The sequence below is a fragment of the Dasypus novemcinctus genome, chromosome 2 (genome assembly GCF_030445035.2).
Source record: "Dasypus novemcinctus isolate mDasNov1 chromosome 2, mDasNov1.1.hap2, whole genome shotgun sequence".
Classification (NCBI taxonomy): domain Eukaryota; kingdom Metazoa; phylum Chordata; class Mammalia; order Cingulata; family Dasypodidae; genus Dasypus; species Dasypus novemcinctus.
This window is the reverse complement of record NC_080674.1, coordinates 146444827-146469727: the sequence shown is the minus strand read 5'-3', so window position 1 is coordinate 146469727 and position 24901 is coordinate 146444827. Positions and strand designations below refer to the sequence as shown.

The 24901-nt window shown below is 41.6% G+C and overlaps 1 protein-coding gene, 2 non-coding genes and 1 pseudogene across 3 annotated transcripts; all 4 read left to right on the top strand.

Moving 5' to 3' along the window:
• The first annotated feature begins 536 nt into the window (after positions 1 to 536).
• On the top strand, positions 537 to 23750 carry HSPA9 (heat shock protein family A (Hsp70) member 9). The gene is made up of 17 exons (XM_004467018.5): positions 537 to 1671; positions 2883 to 2941; positions 3180 to 3267; positions 3867 to 4048; positions 4626 to 4750; positions 7724 to 7797; positions 7883 to 7989; positions 9236 to 9398; positions 10267 to 10359; positions 14619 to 14828; positions 15965 to 16192; positions 18138 to 18242; positions 19147 to 19264; positions 19819 to 19913; positions 20719 to 20811; positions 21478 to 21618; positions 22997 to 23750. Exons 1-17 carry the CDS (start codon positions 1591 to 1593, stop codon positions 23072 to 23074), a joined length of 2040 nt encoding a protein of 679 aa, XP_004467075.1. The 5' UTR covers positions 537 to 1590; the 3' UTR covers positions 23075 to 23750.
• Positions 5734 to 6447, top strand: LOC131274213 (mitochondrial fission factor pseudogene; annotated as a pseudogene).
• LOC111766210 (small nucleolar RNA SNORD63) lies at positions 15268 to 15339 on the top strand. Its single transcript, XR_002798311.1, has one exon. It is a non-coding gene; the product is annotated as a small nucleolar RNA SNORD63 (small nucleolar RNA).
• LOC111766211 (small nucleolar RNA SNORD63) lies at positions 17741 to 17809 on the top strand. Its single transcript, XR_002798312.1, has one exon. It is a non-coding gene; the product is annotated as a small nucleolar RNA SNORD63 (small nucleolar RNA).
• Positions 23751 to 24901: the final 1151 nt, after the last annotated feature.

Genomic DNA, 24901 nt, shown 5'->3' with positions numbered 1-24901 from the left:
AACATAAATCTCTACAAATAGGGGTCAGAAGCCTATCTCTGAAGGAAGTACAAAACAAGAGAAATGGAAGAGATTACACTAGTGCGGATAATATAATTGCTAACATTTAAGGAAGAGTGTATGGGAGGGACTATTTTCCCTTTGGAATCTTCATAATCTATAACGATGTTATGTTTGACTTTTCTGTTTATTTTCTTACATTGCCCTCAGAATGTTAACTCTTCAGGGTCTTCTTTCCCTCCCAAACTTTCCCCTGCCATTTCCTTCACAATTCCTGACACAATGGTGTCACTTAACAATAGTTTTTCTGAATGAAGAGGTAGAGTCCTCGGGAACCGTTCTCTTTTAAAAGAGGACTTAAGGCTTTAAGAACAAATTGCTTCATTTCCACAATCAAGCTCTATCTCAACTGTCGTCTCATCAGTGGGTTCTTATGTTTTGTTTTCGCTATATTCCCACCACCTACAGCAGTGTCCAGTACGTATTTGTTCACTCAATTAATTTTATTCTACCCTTTTCCTAAAAACCTGAAACAGGTCACAGGTACAGAGTAGCCACTCACATCTCCTTGTTACAGAATCCACAGCCGCGGTTCCTAGCAACCGGCCCAAGATTTGAGAACGGCCAGAAGAGCCTTAGTCAGGTCCAGCACAGCTGGGCAGTGGAAGAGCCTGAGCTCCGGTATTTTTTCTCTTAATGGTTTGCATGACGATTAGCCTAACGCGACCCCATGCTCTGGGCGAACAAAAGCTGCCTTAGTAGTTCGAAACCCGAAATCGCTTTGGCAGAACACAAACAACGAATTTATCTAAACACTGCACATCAGGCGTGTTTCAAGTTATTGTAATAGCAACGGGCAGTAGAAAAACGAACAAAGGGCTGAGTCAAGCAACAAAAGACCTAAGACTGAGGACTGCACTGAACAAAACCACAGGACAAGATGGCGCATTCCGCCGGCAGCGAGAGCGAGAAAAAATGACCAAGCACTCGGAGCGTGCACGCGCCCGGGCTCGTCCCAGGCTACGCACAGGAAAAGTCGCGCGCGCTGGGGCACCCAATGAGTGCAGCAGTTAGTCTCCACCCTCGTTTTCCGCCACTCCCTGCGCACATGCGCTCCAGGCCGTAATCCGGGTATCAGCTGCGCAGGCGCAACAGGCCCCCCTTCCCCTACACCTGACGCAAGTAGACTGAAATCCGTTCGCAGTTTATCCAGTGTGACCTTGAGTCTTTGCTGCCGCCAAGGACCGGGGCTGTCCGAAATGCTGCCTTCATATTCCCTATAGCCGCATCGACTCTCACCGCGTCTATACCCGCCGCGAACGGAACGGTAGAACACGTATTTTCAACCTTCATGTTGCGGAGCACATTATCGGTACGCCTTGACTCTGGGAACGACGGTCAAGTAGTCTCTGGTCAGGCGGCGCCCGGGGCGCCTCAGTGGAAGAGCGGGCCTGCGGGACGCTGCGATTAATCCCCGCCCCCCACCCCACGTGGTTGGAGGTTTCCAGAAGAGTTGCCAGTGCCGCGCCGCGCAGCTCCTGGCGGTCCGAGCTCGTTTTTGCTGTGTCCTATTCTTAACGTCTAGCCGCCATGATTAGTGCCAGCCGAACCGCGGCTGCCCGTCTAGTCGGCGCCGCAGCCTCGCGGAGTTCCACGGCCGCCCGTCACCAGGTGAGGGACGCCCGGGCCTTTCTCGGGGGGGCTCACGGCCTTGGGTCTCAGTGCGGCAGGCCGCGCGCCCTTAGGGGTCAGAAGTCTCCGGGTGAGATCAGAAGGGAAGGAATATAACGGATCATGCATAATTTAGCGCCGCTGGTCCAAGACCTTCGTGTTTCTGCCTCGATACTTCTGGCTTTGCTGAGTCATAACCCTCGCGATCTGGTCTTATCCCACGGAATAGCGGGTAGTGGATTTGCCTGTCCGTTCTGTGGCTTGTTGGACAGGTTTGTTCTTGAGGGGGCAGCTACACTGAGACTCTAGGCTTATTTCTCAAGAGTCGAAGGACGACTGCCTTTCTTGCATATGTAAAAAATACAGAATATAGGAAATGAAGGAAGAAAAAAAAACCTAAATAAGTTGAAAGTCACGTTTCTATTTTTTTGCTTAGGAGCATTTACCTAGTTAGTACCCAAAAATACTTGGTATAAAATAGTTTTTGTTGTTATTTCTGAAAAATAAGCAGATCCAGGGATCGGCTTGCAGATGGTATGGTTGCAACCAGAAACTGATTTTTTGGGAAAAGGAATTGTATTTCTCTTTGGGGTGGTGTGGGATTTAAGGAAAAGTTTGGAGGTTGGGTTTTAATATCTTTCATTCTCCTGGAATCTATTGATTTTAGATGTAGCCTCAAGATTAGTAATCCTGCCTCCTTTAACCCAAGATCAGAGAATATGTCTCTGAGTAACTGAATTTATACCTGCAGGACTCTAGAGTAGTAGTTTTCATCCAGGGGCAGGAGGTTTGGCGATGCCTGGAAGCCCTTTTGGCTTTTTGGTGGGGGGTGTGGCAGGTTTCTAGCAGGTAGGGGCCAGGAATGCAGCTAAATGACCTACAAACAATGTGCTGGAACTGTCCTCCACAACAAAGATTTGGCTCCAAATGTAGTGTCTTGGTTGGGAAATTCTGTTGTAATGTAATACAAGACAACTTTGTCGATTTCTTTTTAATCCAAGTTATTTGGGACGTTTCATACTATATTTGTAAAAATTTGCTCTGTTTTAATACTATAATGCCTCTTGCAGCATTCCATTGTGCTTTATAGTGATAGTCACTCAGTTTTTAAGTCTCAAAGTTCCATGTGTTCCTTGGAAGAATAAAATTAGACCAGGTACAGTTTTCTTAATATAGTTGATACTGATACAATATTTTCTTCTTGTTTTTAGGATGGGTGGAATGGCCTTAGTCATGAGGCTTTTAGAATTATTTCAAGGCGGGACTATGCGTAAGTATAATTTCTTTTCATTTGGAAAATACCTGTTAAACCTCAGAGCAGTGATTTCTAATTGGTGATTAACTAGTTCTCTCAGGGAAAAAAAATTAATTAATTCTCTCTATTTATAGAATATTATGTGCTGCTCTCAATTCTCTTATCAAATGTTACTTTATTATGTACTTCCTGAAGTCATTTTTGAAGTAACTAAAATAACAATAACCAGGGAATTGTTTTAAATGTCTTACAGATCAGAAGCAATCAAGGGAGCAGTTATTGGTATTGATTTGGGTACTACCAATTCCTGTGTGGCTGTTATGGAAGGTAAACAAGCAAAGGTGAGCATGATTGGAAGCTCTGGGTCATATAATAGAAAAACTAGTATCTAATCCAGAATTCTATGTCCTTCAGCTAGTGTAAGGAACTATGACACCTGATGATTCATTCCCTCGCTTGTATTTTAAAAGCTTCTTTTGGGGGAGGGGGAAGTAAAAGCTGCTTTTAGGTTCTCAAAGATTCATGTGAGGTAAAAAAAAAAAAAAACCTTTGTCTTTAATTGCATGGTGCTCACCATTGAATGGATTTGTCTCCCCAAGATAGAATTTTTATGTATCCTGGATAGAAGAATAGTGACTTGAATATGGAAGATGTGGTTCTGTTTTTGTTTTGGCTTGATTTTTGTTGTTATATTTTGTGGATTTTAGTTTTTAATTGTAAGAAAAAATGTCTTAAAGTAAAGGACTAAATATAAATGTTATATTTATAACAATATGGTGAATGTTTATTGCATTTACTAGTAATTACCACATCACTATTCACAGAGCAGTAAGGCATGCCTTTTTAATACTGTTTTTAAGCATTTGTTTTTTGTCTTAAATTGATGAAAAGACACTATTGATGATTGGAACCTCATTCTTTATAATCTTGGGAGTTGTAGGTGCTGGAGAATGCTGAAGGTGCCAGAACCACCCCTTCAGTTGTTGCCTTTACAGCAGATGGTGAGCGACTGGTTGGCATGCCAGCTAAGCGACAGGCTGTCACCAACCCAAAGAACACATTATATGCCACCAAGCGTCTTATTGGCCGGCGGTATGATGACCCTGAAGTACAGAAAGATATGTGAGTAAGCGCGAAAACATAGTTTTTGCAGGAGTCATACAAAAAAAATCTTTCAGCTCTTTTATCAGGATTCCTAGAATACCTTGCCTTTAGTCACTTTATATATTGTTTCTGGTGGTAAGTTGCCCCTGCCAAAAGGGTATCTCCTTTGAAAAATTCATTTCACATATTAGGTCTTTACCATATATTGATACGATATATAAAAATTTGGCTAGGCGCCAGGCATTCCTGAACTGTTTAAACTCCTGTTCATCACATACTGATCGAATGTATCTATACACACAAAGAAATTGGAGTTTTTTTTGTTTCGTTTTCCAAGTTAAAAATACTACTGGTATAGTTTCCTGTTGTGAAAATTTTTCCTTTAATGGGAAGTAAATAATGTTCCAGTTTCATTAAGATGTTTTTACACATTAGTGGTTGTTTTCTAAAGATTTTCGTTGAATGAATTCCTAAAGTTCTCATTTGTTGGCCCTGGGGTCCCTTGGGATGCAGAATAGACATTCATGGTGCATGGTAACTATCTCCTAGTAGGTTAAACTGGTGGGTTTTTTCAAATACTGTTTTTGTGTTTCAGCAAAAATGTTCCCTTTAAAATTGTCCGTGCCTCCAATGGTGATGCCTGGGTTGAAGCTCATGGAAAACTCTATTCCCCAAGTCAGATTGGAGCATTCGTGTTGATGAAAATGAAGGAGACCGCAGGTGAGTGGAGTTTCATTAATAACTAGAAAAATTGAGAGAACTGGGTGATTTCTTTGATATCACTGCTTTGATACCTCAGTATTCTATCGATGAGACTGATGAGTTTTACATAGAAAACCTAGGAATGGCAAAACTTAGTTTTGTGGGGTTTTTGTTTGTTTGTTTGTTTTTTGGTTGTTTTTTGTTTTTGTTTTTGTTTTAGGTTTTTCCCCAGTGAGGTGGCTCCCTCGTTTGCTCAGTGTTTTGTGCTTCTGTTTTTTGTTTTTTCTCTAGGAGGCAACAGGAACCAAACTGAGGACCTCCTGTGAGGGAGGCAGGCACTCAATTGCTTGAGCCACATCTGTTCCCAAAACTCTTTAACTCTTTAAATTTCCCCTCCAGGTTGAATTTATCTTCAGATTGTCCTAATGGTGACTTGCTTGTTTTCACTTTTTTCTACTAGAGGGATAGTGTTCTGTATTAAAAGTCAGGAGACAAAACATTAACTTTTTTTCTCCTTAAGTAAAACTTAGGCCTTTCCTTTTGAAAAAAACTAATGGCCATTTTTAGTCTGAAAGTAGGTTGTTGCCAGTGGGAGGCACATCTGAACACGTGCTTATGGCTTGGTAAACATTTATTAAAATGTTGGTGAGGGGAACAGATGTAGTTCAGTGGTTGAGCACCTGCTTCGCATGTTCAAGGACTCGGGTTCAATCTGTGGTATCTCCAAAATAAAGTTAAAGTTGAGGCATCTCTCTCAGCCCACTGTGGGCCACTCCAGCCAGTGCACTGTCTGAGCACCTCTGTGCTCTCAGTAACAGCCTTCGAGAGCACCCTGGGGGTACCCCTCACTGACCTTCCAGCAGGCCCTGGGCTCTAAATCCATCACATACATGTTGGCACAAGTTAAAGGATTTAATATGAAGCCCAGAAGCAGATAATGCCAAATAGTTTATATACATTTGGTGAGTGGGGCAGTGTTTCCTTCTCACACTGTTCCTGAGATGGCTGAAATTAGTTGAATTGAGTGTAAAATGGAATATACCAAAGGTGTTAGCGAATAAGGGTCTCAGAAAAATTAAAGGTCACCAAATGCTGACATGGAACAAGGATTCCAAGGAGTTCCAGATGCTAATGTCATAATGTAGGTTCTAGAGAGGATTGTTGTAGCAGGAAATAAGACATTCCATTTTCAAGACCAACAGATCTTGACCTTATTCGGTCAGCTCCCTTTAAACTTCTGGCACTAAAAAAAAAGACCACTGGACTTTCTGGATTTAGAAAGACCTTCTCCAAACCCTTCAAATGAGGAAATCCATGCACTTGGCAGGCTAAAAAAAGAGCCCTCTGTGATTGAAAATTCTGTTCACCAAAATGGACAAACTGATCAGAAATGATAGCACGTATGGCATTGCAAATATAGATACATCAATTGAAGGAACATCAGGTGACATGACTGTTGTAGATGTAATTTCATTAAGACAACCGGTAAAATAGATGTCTACAGCTTCTAGAGGAGGAGAACAAAGAATGTGTTAAAAGATAAATGGTCACGTATTCAATTACTGTAGCATTCTTGCTGCTTAATAGTTGGCTCTGGTTTCACTGCTAGAGGTAACCTCAGCTTTCAAAAACTATTTTGTCTCAACAGCTGGAAACCAAGAATTTGCAAACTTCTTTGTTAATGGTTTTTTATGGTCCATATCCTAAAAATGTATTTCTTCCAGAAAACAAGGTGAAGGAGCTAGATTTGCAGATGTAAAGATATATTCTGCAACTGAGCTGTATTCACTTTTAACCAGTTCTGCAATTAACACCTTAAAATTCTCCCTTTGAATGTTTTGTAAATAGGTGCCAGTTTGTTTTTGAAAGGAATTAATTCTTTGCCTCATCATTAGTTTACACAATCAGTTCTCTGAGTGGGAGAGATATGCATAGAAAATATATTTAGAAAATACCTGTAAAAGGAAAACAATATTTGGTTTCGTTTCTCAAACACCGTTTTTTTTGTTGTTTTTTTTAAAAGATTTATTTATTTCTCTCTCCCCTTCCCCCGCCGCCCCAGTTGTCTGTTCTCTGTGTCTGTTCACTGCGTGTTCTTGTTTTTGTCCGTTTCTGTTGTCAACGGCATGGGAATCTGTGTTTTCTTTTTGTTGCCTCATCAGTGGCACGGTAATCCGTTTTTTTGTTGCCTCATCTTGTGTCAGCTCTCCGTGTGTGCTGCATCATTCCTGGGCAGGCTGCACTTTCTTTCGCGCTTGGCGGCTCTCCTTACAGGGCGCACTGTTGTGTATGGGGCTCCCCTACACTACACAGGGGACACCCCTGCATGGCAGGGCACTCCTTGCGCACATCAGCACTGCGCATGGGCCAGCTCCACACGGGTCAAGGAGGCCTGGGGTTTGAACCGCGGACCTCCCATGTGGTAGGCGGACACCCTATCCATTGGGCCAAGTCCACTTCCCCTCAAATACTGTTAGATTAAAATGCATTTTGTTAATGGGTATTTTTGCATGTGCAACTCAACGTGAACATTTTTGGAGTCATAGTCTGATGTCAGATTTAAGAAAAACAAGCCACCTAATAGTTCATGATTACCTTCATTGAGCACCAGTACATACTAAATTAAAGGAGTTCCTAACATTTCCACAGTCTTGCTTTCATTTTAGTTTTGCAGGTGGTTTTCCGTAAGATACACTTTTACCAAGTCCATGTGTGAATAATTTTACAAACTACAGTATAAGGTACAAAAGTATTGTATTCGTAAACTGTCAACCAGAAAGTTAAAGGTGTGAGCTCTTGGAATTTCAAGCAGTATCTTTAATTGGAACATATTCCTGCAAGATTTCTGTGTCAGCTTACATGCTAAAAAACCAGTGAGTGTTGCCTGTGCTCCAAAGGATGGTGACTTAGGTTGTTAAGCTGTATTAGTAATTCTTTTGCCTGTTCTTTCTGGCAAAATCTCATGAATTCCATTCTTTGATTCTTTTCCAGAAAACTACTTGGGGCATACAGCAAAAAATGCTGTGATAACAGTCCCGGCTTATTTCAATGACTCTCAGAGACAGGTGAGGTCAATTTGCATTCTTAGTCATGAAAATTAACAGTGCTTAGGAGACAATGGTGGGTAAATGCCTTTTTCTTTTTCTCTAGGCCACTAAGGATGCAGGTCAGATATCTGGACTAAATGTGCTTCGAGTGATTAATGAACCCACAGCTGCTGCTCTGGCCTATGGTCTAGAGAAATCAGAAGATAAAATGTAAGTTTGTGCAGTAAATTCCACCTGGATATGTGATGCTAAATTCATGGGTCCATGAGACTTAACCTTATTTATTGGTGATTGAGCATTACACTTAAATCAGAAGTGTCCTGCCTTGACCTTTAAGACCGTGTGGTTTATGTTTCATTCAAGATCATTCCTTTATTTAAGTATTGGTAATTTTTGCCTGGGTATGCATATTGGCAAGTGTTCATCCAAAAGTATGGTGAAATACTGTCAGCTTCATTGTTTTTGAAATGTAAATTTCTTTCGTTTCACCTAAATGTGTTTTACGTTAGCTTTTTTTTTTTTTTTAATTTTATTTCTCTTCCCTTTTCCCCCCCTCCCCTGCCCCAATTGTCTGTTCTCTGTGTCTATTTGCTGTGTGTTCTTCTTTTTGTCCGCTTCTTTTGTCATCAGTGGCATGGGAATCTGTGTCTCTTTTTGTTGTGTCAGCTCTCCGTGTGTGCGGCATCATTCCTGGGCAGGCTGCACTTTTCTTTGGCGCTGGGCGGCTCTCCTTACAGGGCGCACTCCTTGCGTGTGGGGCTCCCCTACACGGGGACACCCCTGCATGGCACAGCACTCCTTGCGCGCATAAGCACTGCGCGTGGGCCAGCTCCACACGGGTTAAGGAGGCCCGGGGTTTGAACTACAGACCTCCCATGTGGTAGACGTATGCACTAACCACTGGGCCAAGTCCGCGTCCCTACGTTAGCTGTTAAGACCACATGTTGGGAAGCGGACTTGGCCCAGTGGATAGGGCATCCGTCTACCCCATGGAAGGTCCACGGTTCAAACCCCGGGCCTCCTTGACCTGTTGGAGCTGGCCCACGCACAGTGCTGATGCGCGCAAGGAGTGCGCCCCGTGAGGAGAGCCACCTAGCGCGAAAGAAAGTGCAGCCTGCCCAAGAATGGCGGCGCACACATGGAGAACTGATGCAGCAAGGTGATGCAACAAAGAGAGGCACAGATTGCCATGCCACTGACAACAGCAGAAGCGGACAAAAGAAGAACACAGCAAATGGACACAGAGAACAGACAGCTGGGGCGGAGGGGGGGGGAAGGGGAGAGAAACAAAAAATAAATCTTTTTTTTAAAAAAGGCCAAATGTTAAAAGACATGTAACTTAAGCAGTTAACACATTTCATTTACACCTCAGGAAAGTAAGGTTTTGTGAATTTGATTATTGAAATTTATCTTTGTGATAGATTCTGTTCTATAATGCCATCTTTTTTATTTCTAGCATTGCTGTATATGATTTAGGGGGTGGAACTTTTGATATTTCTATCCTGGAAATTCAGAAAGGAGTGTTTGAGGTTAAATCCACCAATGGAGATACTTTTTTAGGTGGTGAAGACTTTGACCAGGCTTTGCTACAACACATTGTGAAGGAATTCAAGAGGGAGGTGAGTTACCAGTGTGGTTAATGTGTAAACATTTGGATATTGAGAGTTTCTTTGCTCAGATTGCTGCATGCTTTGTTTACAATTTTTTGTCCTTAAATAGTGCGTGTCTTCAATTGGTACTTCTGGTTCAGTGGGTAACTGAATTACTCTGGTCACTATAGCCTCAGACTGGGACAGACAACAGATATGGAATTCAGTGGACAGTATTGGAAAAGGCATTCTAGGAACTCCTCTTTTTTTTTTTAAGATTTATTTATTTCTCCCCCCACCCCCGTTGTCTGTTCTCTTTGTCTGTTTGCTGCATCTTCTTTGTCCACTTCTGTTGTCGTCAGCGCACGGGAATCTAGTTTCTTTTGGTTGCGTCATCTTGTTGTGTCAGCTCTCCATGTGGGCGGCGCCATTCCTGGGCAGGCTGCACTTTGTTTCGTGCTGGGCGGCTTTCCTTACGGGGCGCACTCCTTGCACGTGGGGCTCCCCTACGCGGGGACACCCCTGTGTGGCAGGGCACTCCTTGTGCGCATCAGCGCTGCCAATGGACCAGCTGCACACAGGTCAGGGAGGCCCAGGGTTTGAACCGCGGAACCTCCCATGTGGTAGACGGATGCCCTAACCATTGGGCCAAGTCTGCCACCCTAGGAACTCCTTTTTCTATCTAGAATCCTGGGGCTGACAAGTATCAGTTCTGTGTTTACTCCAGGCCCAGGTATCTTATCAGTATAGGTTATTTTAGGATTTTTAAGGAGAATAAAAAGTAATTCTCTAATACTTGTTTATGAAGGTATGACTCCAGCTTGTGTTTATCTAGCTTATTTTTGCAGTTTTAACTGGTTATTCATCACTTCCCTTACATTGTACCTTCATTTTGTAGACAGGGGTTGATTTGACCAAAGACAACATGGCACTTCAAAGGGTGCGGGAAGCTGCTGAGAAGGCCAAGTGTGAACTCTCCTCATCTGTACAGGTAAGACATGAGCAAATCCCAGCAGCCTTGATGGAAATTTTCAGCTTGAGTTTATTTGAATAGTATATCCTAATTGTTCCAGTGTCAGTCTGGTCAGTTTTTTAAATAGTCTTCTGTTAGGTGGGAAAAGCCATTGTGAGCAAAGAAGGAGTTTGTTTTTTATGAATGGGCTAAAATTTTTACCCACCTAAAATTATTGGAACCAAATAATTACAATTGAGATGTGAAAGCAGATATATTTCTTTACTTTTAAGTTAAAGGCAGTGATGTTACTGCTTCATATTTAATTTAAAATCTCCTAGTTTAACTGTATAAAATTAGAATTACTGGCTATGAAACATGATTGAAGGCTGGGATATGTCTGCCTGTGTAAGTTTCCCTCTGTAAGCTTCAAATTTGTTCAACTTCTATTTGAGGTGTGAGCTTGTTTTGCTCCAGTTCTGAGAGGTGATATTTCACTTTGCCATAACTACATAGAACAGAATTGTACAAAGGTACAAAGCATGCTATGGTTAAATGAGAGACCCATCTAAATGGAAGGCAGGAGATCAGTTTCTGCGTTCTTGGATGACAGGAGGGAGAGGGAGGAGGTACTTACAGCACCTACCATTGTGTTGGCAGAGTGGTTGCTGCTAATTAACCATCAGTGAAACTTGGATTTCCGTTTTGAAGTGGCTGTGAGAAGTGACAAAGTCGTACAGTCTTATCCATGATGTTGTGTTTTCCCTCTATAATATGGGATAGCCAAACTTTGCAACGCAATAGTTTTGGGATCAAAATATATGGTTCTTTCAGAGGAGAGCTTTTTTTCTTCCCAGGGACTTGGAACATTTGAAGAGGAAAGGGGGAGGTTGGCTGCATTTAGTGTGGCTATATCCTATTGTCAGGCGTTGGTATTGTTTTGCAGAATTTTGCTATTATAGCACCATTTATTGAGTATCTTTAATTATTATTATTTGCATGCATGACTGTAAATCTTTAAGATAAATTCCTAAAAGGATTTATTACCCCATGGAGTTTCCAGTGTGGTGTGGGGAGATAAACATTGATCCCAAAATTGTGAAACCAGAAGCACTGTGGTGTAGGGTTAAGAGTAGAGTCTCAAAAAAAAGAAAAAGAGTACAGGCTCTGCAGCCAGATTACTAGGATTCAAATCCCTATCATTACTTATTAGCTGAATGATTTTGGCTGATTTACTTAAACGTTTTTGTACTCTCCCCCTTAGAGTTGTGAAGATTGCCAAGTTAATACATAAAACATGCTTAGAACAATGTAAAAATAAGTAAGTGCTGCCAGTGTGTAATATATTACAAAAGTAAAAAGTGCTGCTACAAAGAAGAGGTTACAATTATAATAGAGAAACCTGACTTAGGTGTTTGGCATATTAAGAATAACTTATGAAAGGTGAATTGACCAGGAAAAGATAAAGGGAGCAGCATGTATGAGTGACGCTTTGGGGGTGAGATGGAGTGCATCTATGTGAGAGAAGTGCAGAGAAGTAGGGGGAAGCATGGAAGATGAAGTTAATAGGCTTTATAGATTTCAGGTTTCATATCTCTCCTGATATGAGGGAGTACAAACCAGTGAAGTTAAGTTATGGATAGTGCCGTGATCATATTTGGATTTGTGAAAAGTGCTGTGGCTGCAGTAGAGTGGAGAATTGTTTGGTGGGGGATACCATGGCAGAGGGCAGCCTGAGTGGATGATGGGAGCTATTGTATAGTTATTGGGGGTGGGGTAGGAGGTTGGACTTCAGTGTTATGGTTGTGACAGAGAAGTGGTTGGATTTTTAGAGAAATAAAGGAGGTAAGCAGGATGCAATTTAATGGTGGACTGGCTTCAGAGGGTGTATTAGTCAGCCAAAGGGGTACTGATGCAAAATACCAGAAATTGGTTGGTTTTTATAAAGGGTATTTATTTGGAGTAGGAACTTACAGATACCAGGCCATAAGGCATAAGTTACTTCCCTCACCAAAATCTATTTTCACATGTAGGAGCAAGATGGCTGCCAATAGCTGCGAGGGTTCAGGGTTCCTCCCTTCCAGGTTCTAGCTTCTCTCTGGGTTCAGGGTTCCTCTCTTCCTGGGGCTTGCTTCTCTTTCCTCTGTGAGCTTACTTCCCGGGGCTCCAGCTTAAGGCTTCAGCATCAAACTCTGTCAAAAACTCTGGCATCAAAAGCTCCAACTCTGTCCTTTGCCGTGTGTTTTATCTGTGAGTCCCCACCCACCAAGGGGTGGAGACTCAATGCCCTAATGACATGGCCCAGTCAAAGCCCTAATCATAACTCAATCATGCCCAGTAGTAGACCAGATTACACACATAATCCATTATCTATTTTTGGAATTCATAACTATATCATAAACTGCTACAAAGGGTTAAGAGTCCTGAAGTTGTTAACAATTGCTGTTAATTTTTAGGGTTTAGATGTGTGCCAGCCAGTACTTTAGGCACATGTGGGTATTTTAAGTTAAAATGAAGTAAAATTTAAAACTTCTGCTGGTTTGTACTAGTCTCTTCAGGTGCTGAGTAGCCGTTTGTAGCTAGTGGCTTCTGAATTGGACAAAGCACACAAATTTCTATTGGAATAGCGTGGTTTAGATAATTAAATACTATTTTCTGGTTTGGTTTACTAACATTTTACAAGGCAGGAAATTGTTGTAGCAACATCACTTTTTCTACAGAAGGTGTGTTGACGGTAATAAGCATTTAAATGTCCAGGTATTTTCTTCTGAAAAAAGGTGGTTGAGGATCTGCTCCTTGGTCAGTCTTTACTTTGTGCTGGGCTTTGCTGTGATGTAAAATTGGAGGGAGGTGGCCTAAGATATTATAATTCTGGACCTGAGGATCCACCCCGGGATAGCTGTTTTCAACATAATCAGTGATGACTTTTGCTAGTCTAAATATTTTTAATTGTACATCTTAAGATCCTATACCTTGGCGGCGTACTTGGCCCAGTAGTTAGGGTGTCCATATACCACATGGGAGGTCCATGGTTCAAACTCCGGGCCTCCTTGACCCGTGTGGAACTGGCCCGTGCGCAGTGCTGATGCCTGCAAGGAGTGCCCTGCCATGCAGGGGTGTCCTCCGTGTAGGGGAACCACACGCGCAAGGAGTGCGCCCAGTAAGGAGAGCTGCCCAGCGCAAAAGAAAGTGCAGCCTGCCCAGGAATGGTGCCGCACACACAGAGAGCTGACACAAGATGACACAACAAAAAGAAATACAGATTCCCGTGCCGCTGACAACAACAGAAGCGGACAAAGAAGATGCAGCAAATAGACACAGAGACCAGGGTGGCGGGGGAAGGGGAGAGAAATAAATAAATAAATCTTTATTTATAAATAAATAAATCTTTTTTTTAAAAATCCTATACCTTGTTTTAAGATTTGGGGTTTATTAAATACTAGATGCCACATGGTTTGACTATAGCAGTGTTAGTTGCTCTCTGAATGTGGTGACAGTTCAAGACAGTTCTTGTACTTCTCATTCAGAGCATTTCTCGAGGCTTCTTACCATCTTCCTGAAACTTACAAAGCCAGGATTGGTGGCAGGGTATTTGATTCATAACCTGTGTTTTGACCTTTTCTTCACATATATGGAATATTTTTAGAACTTGATGAAAGAGAAAATGTTAGTGTAACACTTAATGTATGCTTTTTTTTTTTTTTTTTTTTAAGATTTATTTATTTATTTAATTTCCCCCCCTCCCCTGGTTGTCTGTTCTTGGTGTCTATTTGTTGCGTCTTGTTTCTTTGTCTGCTTTTGTTTCTTTGTCCGCTTCTGTTGTCGTCAGCGGCACAGGAAGTGTGGGCGGCGCCATTCCTGGGCAGGCTGCACTTTCTTTTCACGCTGGGCGGCTTTCCTCACGGGCGCACTCCTTGCGCGTGGGGCTCCCCCACGCGGGGGACACCCTTGCGTGGCACGGCACTCCTTGCGCGCATCAGCACTGCGCATGGCCAGCTCCACAGGGTCAAGGAGGCCCGGGGTTTGAACCACAGACCTCCCATATGGTAGACGGACGCCCTAACCACTGGGCCAAAGTCCGTTTCCCTTAATGTATGCTTAATGGCAGGACAGTTCATAAACTGGTATATTCCCTGCTCCATTCTTTGTTAATAACTGTAGAGACCACATTAAAACAGGTACTGTGGTGCTTGTCTTTGGGGAGAGTAGGAAGTTGCCTCTTAAAGGGTCATTTGGGGTATTTCAAAGAAATAAATGTAAGTAACACCACTGGTATTTTGCCCACTCTTCCTTTGCAGACTGACATCAACTTGCCCTATCTTACAATGGATGCATCTGGACCCAAACATTTGAACATGAAGCTGACCCGAGCTCAGTTTGAGGGAATTGTCACTGATCTAATCAGGAGGACTATTGCCCCATGCCAAAAAGCCATGCAAGATGCAGAAATCAATAAGAGCGACATAGGAGAAGTAATTCTTGTTGGTGGCATGACTAGGATGCCCAAGGTATGAACCCATGGAATTCTTGGTCTGGAGAGAAAAGAGTGAGAGAGTGCCAGCTTTTGTTTCATAAGTCAGGAGGTTTATGTTGTGCTAAGGATATGAATATGCAGCCTATTCTGCCAAGATGATCTAAAAGTGGGGAGTGAGTTTGTGCCATCACATCCCTCCAGGTTTTTTGTGGGTTGGTGGGTTTTTTTTGTTTTGTTTTTTTTTGTTTTTTTTGTTTTTTGGTTGTTTTTAACAAGAAGAGAGATTAGGAAGGGCAGAATGTTTTTGGGGTGGTATGGATGGGGTCCTGAATTAGTCTTTTAGAATTTTTGGAGTAAAACAGTGGTTAAGATGAGCGATAGCTTAAACCCTTGGTACTAACCAGCCTCCAGGGAATGTTTGGACATGTGTATGTCCAGCACAGTTTCAGATTGCCTCTCTTCAACAAAAATTTGTGCAATGATGCATTTTAGTCAACACATCATTCTGAAAAGACAAGTGTTTGGAAAACTAATGGCTGAGCACAGAACCTTTGGAAGGTGCAATTCTTGCTTTGTTGTCTGAACAGAATTCTCTTGGACCAGAGTTGGCCACATTAGTATTTTCTTAATGTTAACTTTGGAATATATGTTCAGAATAAGTAGGGGTGGTGGAGAGGGAGACTTTGGGCCAGGAGAATACCTTTATTCTACTAAATTATTGCAGATAATAGGCAAGATTACTTTTCCTTTAGCATTAGTAAAATAAGCAGGGGGGAAGAAGTCCTACATTGGTGTCAGTTACTAATAGGGCATCAGATGAAAACTTGGACTATATTATTTCTATGGCCCTTTGCCTGTATCTTCTATTTGTAATGTTTTAATGTGTGTGATACAGGACGCGAGATAACAAAACTTAAAACACATTTTTCCCAAATTAAAAGAGCTGGGAATGGGATAGTCAACTTGAATAAAGTTTATGAATATTGCCTACATGTGATATGTTTATATCAGATTATTAACAACTCAATTACAAAATAGTAATCGAAGAAAATATTCTTGGATCTGGAGCAGTCTTTCGTTGGAGGCTTGGGGCACACTTGTGCTGTCTCAGCATCTTTTCAGGCAGTGGTCCTGGGTAGTTGGTGACAGAGTCTTTCTTTTGATTCTCAGGTTCAGCAGACAGTGCAGGATCTTTTCGGACGAGCCCCAAGTAAAGCCGTCAATCCTGATGAGGCTGTGGCCATTGGAGCCGCCATCCAGGGAGGTGTGTTGGCTGGTGATGTCACAGATGTGCTGCTCCTGGATGTCACTCCCCTGTCTCTGGGCATTGAGACTCTGGGAGGTGTCTTTACAAAACTTATTAACAGGAACACCACTATTCCAACAAAGAAGAGCCAGGTAAGAGTCACTCCTCCCTACCTTTTGCAGAGATAATTAGATTCTGTAAGGGATGTGATTGCAGCCACGTTAGTTCGTTGCTTTTCCAGAAAATTATTGTGTTGGTGCAAAAGGAATTGCATTTTCAGACCATGAACTTTAAATCATCATAACTAGGCTCAAGTACATCTTTATTAATCAAAATTGGGGGGGGGGGCGGATTGGAACCATCACAATCAGTACATTTTTGCCAATAAGTTTGTTTATTCCTGTAGCTTTAAAATCTGTGCTTCAGGATTTGATGAGCTCTTGGAAAGCCATTTCTGCATCCTGCTGGTTATGAAAGCATTTTCCTGCAAAAAGTTGTCGAGATGCTTGAGGAAGTGTGGTGGTTAGTTGGCGAGAGGTCAGGTGAATATGGCGGATGAAGCAAAACTTCATAGTCCAGTTTGTTCAACTTTTGAAGCAGTGGTTGTGTGACATGCAGGTGGTGTTGTGGAGAAGATTGGGCCTTTTCTGTTGACCAGTGCCAGCTGCAGGCGTTGCAGTTTTTGGTGCATTTCATCAATTTGCTGAGCATACTTCTCAGGTGTAATGGTTTTACTGGGATTCAGAAAGTTATAGTGGATCAGACGGGAGGCAGACTACCAGTGACCATGACCTTTTCTTGGCATAAATTTGGCTTTGGGAAGTGGAGCTGCTGCTCAGTACAATCAGCAAGCTGGTCATTGCCGATTATCATGTAAAATCCACTTTTTGTCACACATCACAATCCCATTGAGAAATGGTTCATTTTTGTTGCATAGAATAAGAGAAGATGACACTTTAAAATAATTTCTTTTTCAGTTAGCTTGTGAGGCATACACTTAGCGAGCTCTCTCACCTTTCCAATTTGCTTCAAATGCTGAATGACCGTAGACTAGTCAATATTGAGTTCTTCAACAACTTCTCTTTTAGTTTAAGAGGATCAGCTTCAGTGATTGCTCTCAGTTGGTAGTTGTCAACTTCTGATGGCTGGCTACTAGACTTCTTATCTTCAAGGCTCTCATATTCTTTGCACAAGTTCTTGAACCGCCACTGCAGTGTACGTTTGTTAGAAGTTCCTGGGCCAAATGCGTTGATGTTATGAGTTGTCTCTGCCTCTTGGTGACCCATTTTGAACTCAAATTTTTAAGAAAATTGCTCAAATTGCTTTTTGTCTAACATCATTTCCAAAACCTAAAATAAATATAAACAGCAAGTACTAAGTCATTAGCACAAAAACATAAAATGAGAAACGCACATTAAAATGATTTATAACATAACCACAGTGCACCAACCTAGTAGTTGACTGAGAGGGTAAGAGTAAGACTTTCTTGGTGTGTTCTCTTTTCTGGGAAAGGTCTGATAAGTAGTGTCTCCTTAACAGATTAGCATAGCTTGACAAAAGGAGTTCAGCATTTGGAACTGAATTCCTTGTGCTTTTATCTCTCAAAGGCAATAAAAAGAATGGCCTAAGCTGAGACTTTCCTGCTTTCCCAATCCTGATTTTTTTTTCCCCCCTGAAAATCTATGGCTCTTACTCTCTCTGTGCAGTGATGTATTTGCCAACACATCATTCTGAAGAAAAATGTGTGGTAACTTCTGTGACTGAGCACAAGATACATCTCCTGTTTCTGACTCCTGTTTTCCCGGAGGAGTATGTTTTAGCGTCTTGTTTTTAGCCCCTGTTCTTGAGGCTTTCTTTGCTAATGCAGCGTCTTAGTACTGCACATTTGCTTAGATGAAAGAGTACCTATTATGTTCTCTTTTGCTGTACTAATCCTGCTCCTGTCTTGCAAACACGTAAGCCTTTGTTCCAAATAAAGTGTTCATTAGGTTCCTTCCAGTCTTAAGATGTGAAGTTATTTCTCTGGTTTGCATATGACTGTATAAGGGGAGTAGTTTGATCAGATTGCTAACCCAAGTTGTCTTCATTCCTCCCTAGGTGTTTTCTACAGCTGCTGATGGACAGACTCAAGTGGAGATAAAAGTGTGTCAAGGTGAGAGAGAGATGGCTGGAGACAACAAACTTCTTGGACAGTTTTCTTTGGTAGGTATTGTGAATCTCAAATATTGTGCTCCTATATATCTTCTGTTCACCAATGTAGGCTATATTCTGCTCTCTAAAACTATTACTATAAACCATTGACATATATATAGATATAAGCAATGTTACCTTGAGAAGAATATGTGCAGAGGAATTCTGCCACTGCATAGCTTCAGTTTTAACCTGGAAGCTTAGCTTGTTCCTGGTGGCTTAAGAACTTCATCAAGAAGAGAATAGGAAAGCAGATGTGGCTCAAGTGATTGCACACCCTCCCGCCTACCACATGGGAGGTCCCAGGTTTGGTTCTTGGTGCCTCCTACTCAGAGTGCCTCCTAAAGAAGACGAGCAGGAAGTGAAGTGACGCAACAAAGCAGGGAGCAGAGATGGCTCAAGTGATTAGGTGCCTCCCTCCCACATCAGAGGTCCTGGGTTCAGTTCCTGAGGCCTCCTGAAAAGACCAGCAAAGAACAGACACTGGTGGGGAATAATAAATAAAATCTTTAAAAAAAAAAAAAAAAAAAAGAATTCAGAAACAGTGCTAACTAAAAGAAATTCTTCGTTTCTCCTGACTATTACTTTAAAAGACATTTGAATTCTTTGCTGGCATCTAATCAGCATTGCTTATTTGTTCATGATGAGCCAAAAAATTGTGGGAAAGTTTGCCATCACACTTGGCCCCCAGATAAGCCATATGTAGTGGTTACTTGATATAGTCAGTCTTCACTAGTTTAATTTCAGGCAGTAATGAAATTATTCTTACAGGTGTTTTTGTGCATTTAATTAAGTTGAAAGTTTTCACTTGTTCATCCCAGGAACCAAGTAAACTGTTCCCTAGAAGACTAGAGGTTTGGAAATATAGGACTAGACCCTCTAAGGGGAGCTTACTCTGGATATTTTTGGATTTTAGATTGGAATTCCCCCAGCCCCGCGTGGAGTCCCTCAGATTGAAGTTACATTTGATATTGATGCCAATGGGATTGTACATGTCTCTGCCAAAGATAAGGGCACAGGACGTGAACAGCAGAGTAAGTCATCCTTATCAGACCATAAGAATTGAGGGGGAGTGGATGCGGCTCAAGCAGTTGAGCACCTGCTTCCCACACAGAAGGTTCCGGATTTGGTTCCCAGTGTCTCCTTTAAAAGAAAAAAACAAAAAATGAAACAGCCAACTCAGGGGAGCCAGTGTGGCCCAATGGCCGAGCACTGGCTTCCCACATGAGGGGTTCTGTATTCAGCCCCTGGTCCCAGTACCACAAAAAAGTAAGTAAGGGATCTTAGAGTTCCTTTCTCTTGTGAATTAGGTTGTGCTTATCTTTTCTGTCAACTCAAGAGGATGAAGATTCATCTTTGTCCCTTTTGTCCTTAGTTAACAGATTCACATTAATTGTTATTTATTCCCCAAAACGAGGGAGGCACTGAACCTTTGGTCTGCTTATTATAGGACAAGAAGATATTACCACTCTCATAATTCGCATCAAGATTAGCTATTCTGAGCGAGCATACTCTTAATGTGCTAGAGGAAAGGAGAAAAGAGATGTATACCATACCTGGGAACTAATGAGATGTCTTTTCACTACAGTCGTGATCCAGTCTTCTGGTGGGTTAAGCAAAGATGATATTGAAAATATGGTTAAAAATGCAGAGAAGTATGCTGAGGAAGACCGGCGAAAGAAGGTGATTATTTTCAGCTATTTCACTTCTGAGCTTATTGAACCTTTGTAAAAGTAGGAGGTAAAAATGGGGTTCAGATATGGGATGTTGACCTATTTTCTTTTGCCCCCAATCTATCCTCCCTCCCTCCCCTTGCCTCATAACCTATGAATGGAATGACTTTTATTTTTTCTCAGTCCTTCCCTGTCAAAGTTTTCATGTTCTAGAACTCATCTTAAATCCCTTTTTTTTTAAGTTCTTGCCTTGATGTCAGCCTACTTGAAATTTTTTTTTCAAGATTTATTTATCTCCCCTCCTGTTCTTCCCCCCCCCCCCCCCCCCCCGGCGTCTGCTCTCTATGTCCTCTTGCACCCTCAGTGGCACTGGAAAACTGCATCTCTTTTTTGTTAAGTCATTTTGCTGCATCAGTTCTCCTTGTGTGTGGTGCCACTCCTAGATGGGCGGCTGAGTTTTTTCCACACAGGGCAGCTCTCCTTGCAGGGCGCACTCCTTGTGCATGGGGCACAGCACTCCTTTCGTGGGGCAGCTCTGCGCATGGGCCAGCTCACCACACAGTTTAGGAGGCCCTGGGTATTGAACCCTGGACCCTCCCATACGGTAGGCGGGCGCTCTATCAGTTAAGCCACGTCTGCATCCCTTAAATCCTTGAAGTTGCCCCATGCTACCCCTGACCATAGTGATTTCTCTATCATATTGTTTTTATTCTAGCTGTATGTAGCATTTGGCATATTGTCTTGTCCAGTGTGGACATTAAGCAAACTGATTTATTGGAAAGTCTTCATTAATGCTAACTTTTTATTTCTCTCAGGAACGAGTTGAAGCAGTTAATATGGCTGAAGGAATCATTCATGACACAGAAACTAAGATGGAAGAATTCAAGAATCAGCTCCCTGCAGATGAGGTGAGTTGTATTTCGTCCTTCAGAAAGGTGGGAGGCATTGCCATCAATATTCAATTTTCTTTGTGGTCTTGATCGGTTTAATAACATTGCTTATGAATTATTACTGTTAAATGTAATGAGACAGAAGACCTGGGGGGAAAAAGTGATTTTTTAAAATCAATTATTAGTATGTATTTATACATAATAATAAAAACATTTACAAGTAGAACTGACAAAATTAAGTTTTTGTTTATTTTATTAAATACCCAAAACACCTTTATTCTCAACATTGGTAAAAAAATAAATAACATACTTACATTATGGTACAAAAAATAATTAGGAAGGATAGGTATTCCACTTTATACATACACTGTGTATGTATATAATCTGTAAAACAAATTCACATCTCAAACAAGCCCAAAACCTTAGATGATAGTCTTAACTACTATTAAAAGAAATAGCAATAAAGTCTACTGCCCAGACCATAAGCTTCAGAGCCAGTTACCCGTTCTGGAACGTGTAGGGTATAGGTTGCTATAGTGCTTCCAAGGCTAAACTTACTTAAAGGACTTAAAAGTTATTGTGAGATTAGAGTTTTGACAGCTGGGAAGGTTTACTGTGGATTTCCTCCACCCACCCCCCTTTTTTTCCTTACAACAAAGTGAGGTTTTTGTTGTTGTTTTTAAGTGCAACAAGCTAAGAGAAGAGATTTCCAAGATGAGGGAGCTCCTGGCTCGAAAAGATAGTGAAACCGGAGAAAACATAAGGCAGGCAGCATCCTCCCTTCAGCAAGCATCATTGAAGCTCTTTGAAATGGCATACAAAAAGGTAGGTACAAGGGTTATGGGTTCTGCTCAGCAGAGAGCTTTGTTTGCTTCTAATTTGATCTTTTGTTTTCCCCTTTCAGAATTTTAAAAGAACATTCATGTGTACCATACAGGATTCGCATACATTACCCCATTACCAATACCTTACATTGTTGGTGACACATACATTACTAATGATGAAAGAACATTGTCACAGTATTACTGCTGTCTATAGTCCATAGCTTATATTTGCTATGTTTTTTCCCACAAACCATCCTATTATTAACTCCATGTATTAGTATTATATGTTTTTTAACATTTCTAAGAGAAAGTTCTCATATTTGTAGTTAACCACAGCCCATCATTCACTACAGAATTCTTTGCATTAAACAGTTCCCTGCCTTGTACAATCTACTGTAAGTGTACACTCATTGACTGTTTTATCAGAGTTGTGGTGTCATTAGCTCAGTCCATTTTACTCCAAAAGGAAAAATCCCATATCCTCTTATAGCTCCCCCATTAACCTTAGCATTGATAAAGTACCTTCTTAGCCATTGCTGTAAAAACATTGGCGATATCACTGTTAACTATACCCTGTACGTTACATTAGTTCTATTTTTCCCAGCATGCTTGTATTTATAGCACAGTCATTGTCCATCATTGATCACTCTAGATTATCCTCTAACTTTCTTTCAGTTGGCATTCACCTCCCAAGACCACTGCTTTCAGCCACATTCATATTTATAAGTTGGCAGTGTTGATTATACTCATTATAATGTGTTACCATCAAATAACACTTTTTTTTTTAATCCCCCCCCCCCCCCCCTGGTTGTCTGTTCTCTGTGTCTATTTGCTGCGTCTTGTTTCTTTGTCCGCTTCTGTTGTCAGCGGCACGGGAAGTGTGGGCGGCGCCATTCCTGGGCAGGCTGCACTTTGTTTCCCGCTGGGCGGCTCTCCTTATAGGTGCACTCCTTGCGGTTGCACTCCTTCCGTGCATCAGCACTGCGCATGGGCCAGCTCCACACGGGTCAAGGAGGCCCGGAGTTTGAACCGCGGACCTCCCATGTGGTAGACGGACGCCCTAACCACTGGGCCAAGTCCGTTTCCCCAAATAACACATTATAAAACTGCTCTTGATTACTGTCACTGGTGGCTCAGCATAGCCATTTATGGAATTGGGAGTGAGTAGTGGAGTTGAGTTGGAAACATCCCATCACCTTGAGTGGGGATGGGGTTAAAGGGACGTAATTACTGAAACCAGCAGTAGTTTGTGTACAAGGGGAGAAGGGTGGGATAGAGAAAGGATAAGGAGTCTGGTTCCTTCATTTTGGAGTTCAACAGAGAGCAAGCTGTTAGCCCTGGCATTGAATCTGAATGTCTCTCAAATGTTTTCTTAACAGATGGCCTCTGAGCGAGAAGGTTCTGGAAGTTCTGGCTCTGGGGAACAAAAAGAAGATCAAAAGGAAGAGAAACAATAATAGTTGCAATAAACTTTGGATCAGAAAGGAGACCATATTATGACGCTTGGGAATGAAGGGACTTCCTGAGCAGAAAAGGGCAACTTCAGTCTTACTGTGTTTTTGCAGTATTCTATATATAATTTCCTTAATGTGTAAATTTAGTGACCATTAGCTAATGATCATTTAACGAACAGTAATTCAGCAGTGCAAAATTCACAGTGTTCTGTCCTTAGCCTAGCATTTTCCTGCTGCATGTAAAAGTGGAGAGGACAATTGATCATTATAAAGACTTAAAATTGTTCTGTGCTGTAGTGGCCATATTTTTTAAGGGTTGGAACATGTCACAACAATCAAGGTTGTCAGTCATAGAACTGGAATGGACTATTTGGGAGTGAGATCCTTTTAGTTAGCTGAGTACTGCTGTCCAATGTGTACCATGGGGTCCTTCTGTCGAGGCCCTGCAAGGCAAGCCAGCCATACCTTGTTGGAAACCAGGGCAAGGGAAGCTAGATATAGACAATTAAGTAACTATTTGTTAGGTACAGCTTTTAAAACAAGGTAATAATGATGCTCCGGAACTCTTCTAAGGCACTTTTCTAGCTGTCTTTATAGCCTATGTGTCTGGCGCCTACACCCTTAATAATTGTTTTTTGATCCATTCTGGATTTTTTTTTTTAAATAAATATGAAAAACATCTTGATCTCTTCATTTTTGAGGTGAGAGGCCCTGAGATTTATATTCAGTGCTGTGATATGACTCATACTTCATTCCCTGATCTCAAGTCACTGAAGAGAATTACAGGATTTTGCTAACTCTAAAAATAGAAATTCAAGATTTTAAAAGTACTTATATACTGAAACCGTAAGCAGTATCACAAAGTGCAAGTCTGGCTCCGAGGGAAGGAAACAGTTTCTAGATAATTTGTTGGCACGAAAGATAGGACTTTTTTAGGTGTTTAGCTGCAAATGGCAAAAAAACAACCCAAAATTGGCTTACAGTAACCAGTAACATAATAAGTCCTAAGGTATAATTTCAGTGGCTCAATGTCAGAAGCCCAAATTCTTCATAATCTCAGTTAAGTATAAACAATTATTTCCCAAATCTTCCAGCAGACTTCTCATATTTCATAAGTGACTATCACATGCCTGTGCCTAAAGGAGTCTGTCAATCAAGAACATGGGATTAGATTTTATGAAGAATTGTTTTGTGGTTATGATGGAAGGTAGCATTTCTGGTTGGTCCTTGTCCACTGAAAACCTTGCATTTCCAATCAATTGTGATAATTAAAAAGCCCGCCCTAGATTCCAAAACACCACATTTGACATTAGTCAAGATTTAATCCTTGGGGACTGGGGAGAGTAGTCCAACATCCCTTAAACAAAATTTAGGTTCTATTAGAAAACGAGCTGCTGGATTATTAGGTACCCACAGCTACTGTCTGAAGGTCTTCTCTGGGTAGTGGTGAACACATGTATTTCAGTTAGCTATTGATAAAGCTGACAGGACAAACGGCTTTGGAAGGCAAAAAATTTGTTAGGTATAGTCTCCCTTTTGTCATGTTTAATGGGTCCTAAAAAAGACCAACAAATCTTAGCAACTTTGACAGTACATCCAGAATCGCCATCTCTATTCCTACCACTTAAGAATAAATTTACCATCTAGAGGATTGCAAGTTTAAACTGGTCTCCCCACTTACTTAAAAACCCTTGCTACCTTGATTTTTTCTCACAGCAGCCAGTAATCTTTTTTTTTTTTGAGGTACCATAGGCAGGGGATTGAACCTGGAACCTCCTATGTGGGAAACCAGGCAGCCACTGAGCCATATCGGCTCTCCTGAGTCAGTGT

What these genes read in the sequence shown, in the direction of transcription:
- HSPA9 (XM_004467018.5), top strand. Translation starts at nt 1,591, where the DNA reads ATGATTAGTGCCAGCCGAACCGCGGCTGCCCGTCTAGTCGGCGCCGCA. An exon ending in TGGAAGGTAAACAAGCAAAG is followed by an intron (nt 3,268 to 3,866) that starts GTGAGCATGATT and finishes TGGGAGTTGTAG; the next exon opens with GTGCTGGAGAATGCTGAAGG. An exon ending in TTCCAACAAAGAAGAGCCAG is followed by an intron (nt 16,193 to 18,137) that starts GTAAGAGTCACT and finishes ATTCCTCCCTAG; the next exon opens with GTGTTTTCTACAGCTGCTGA.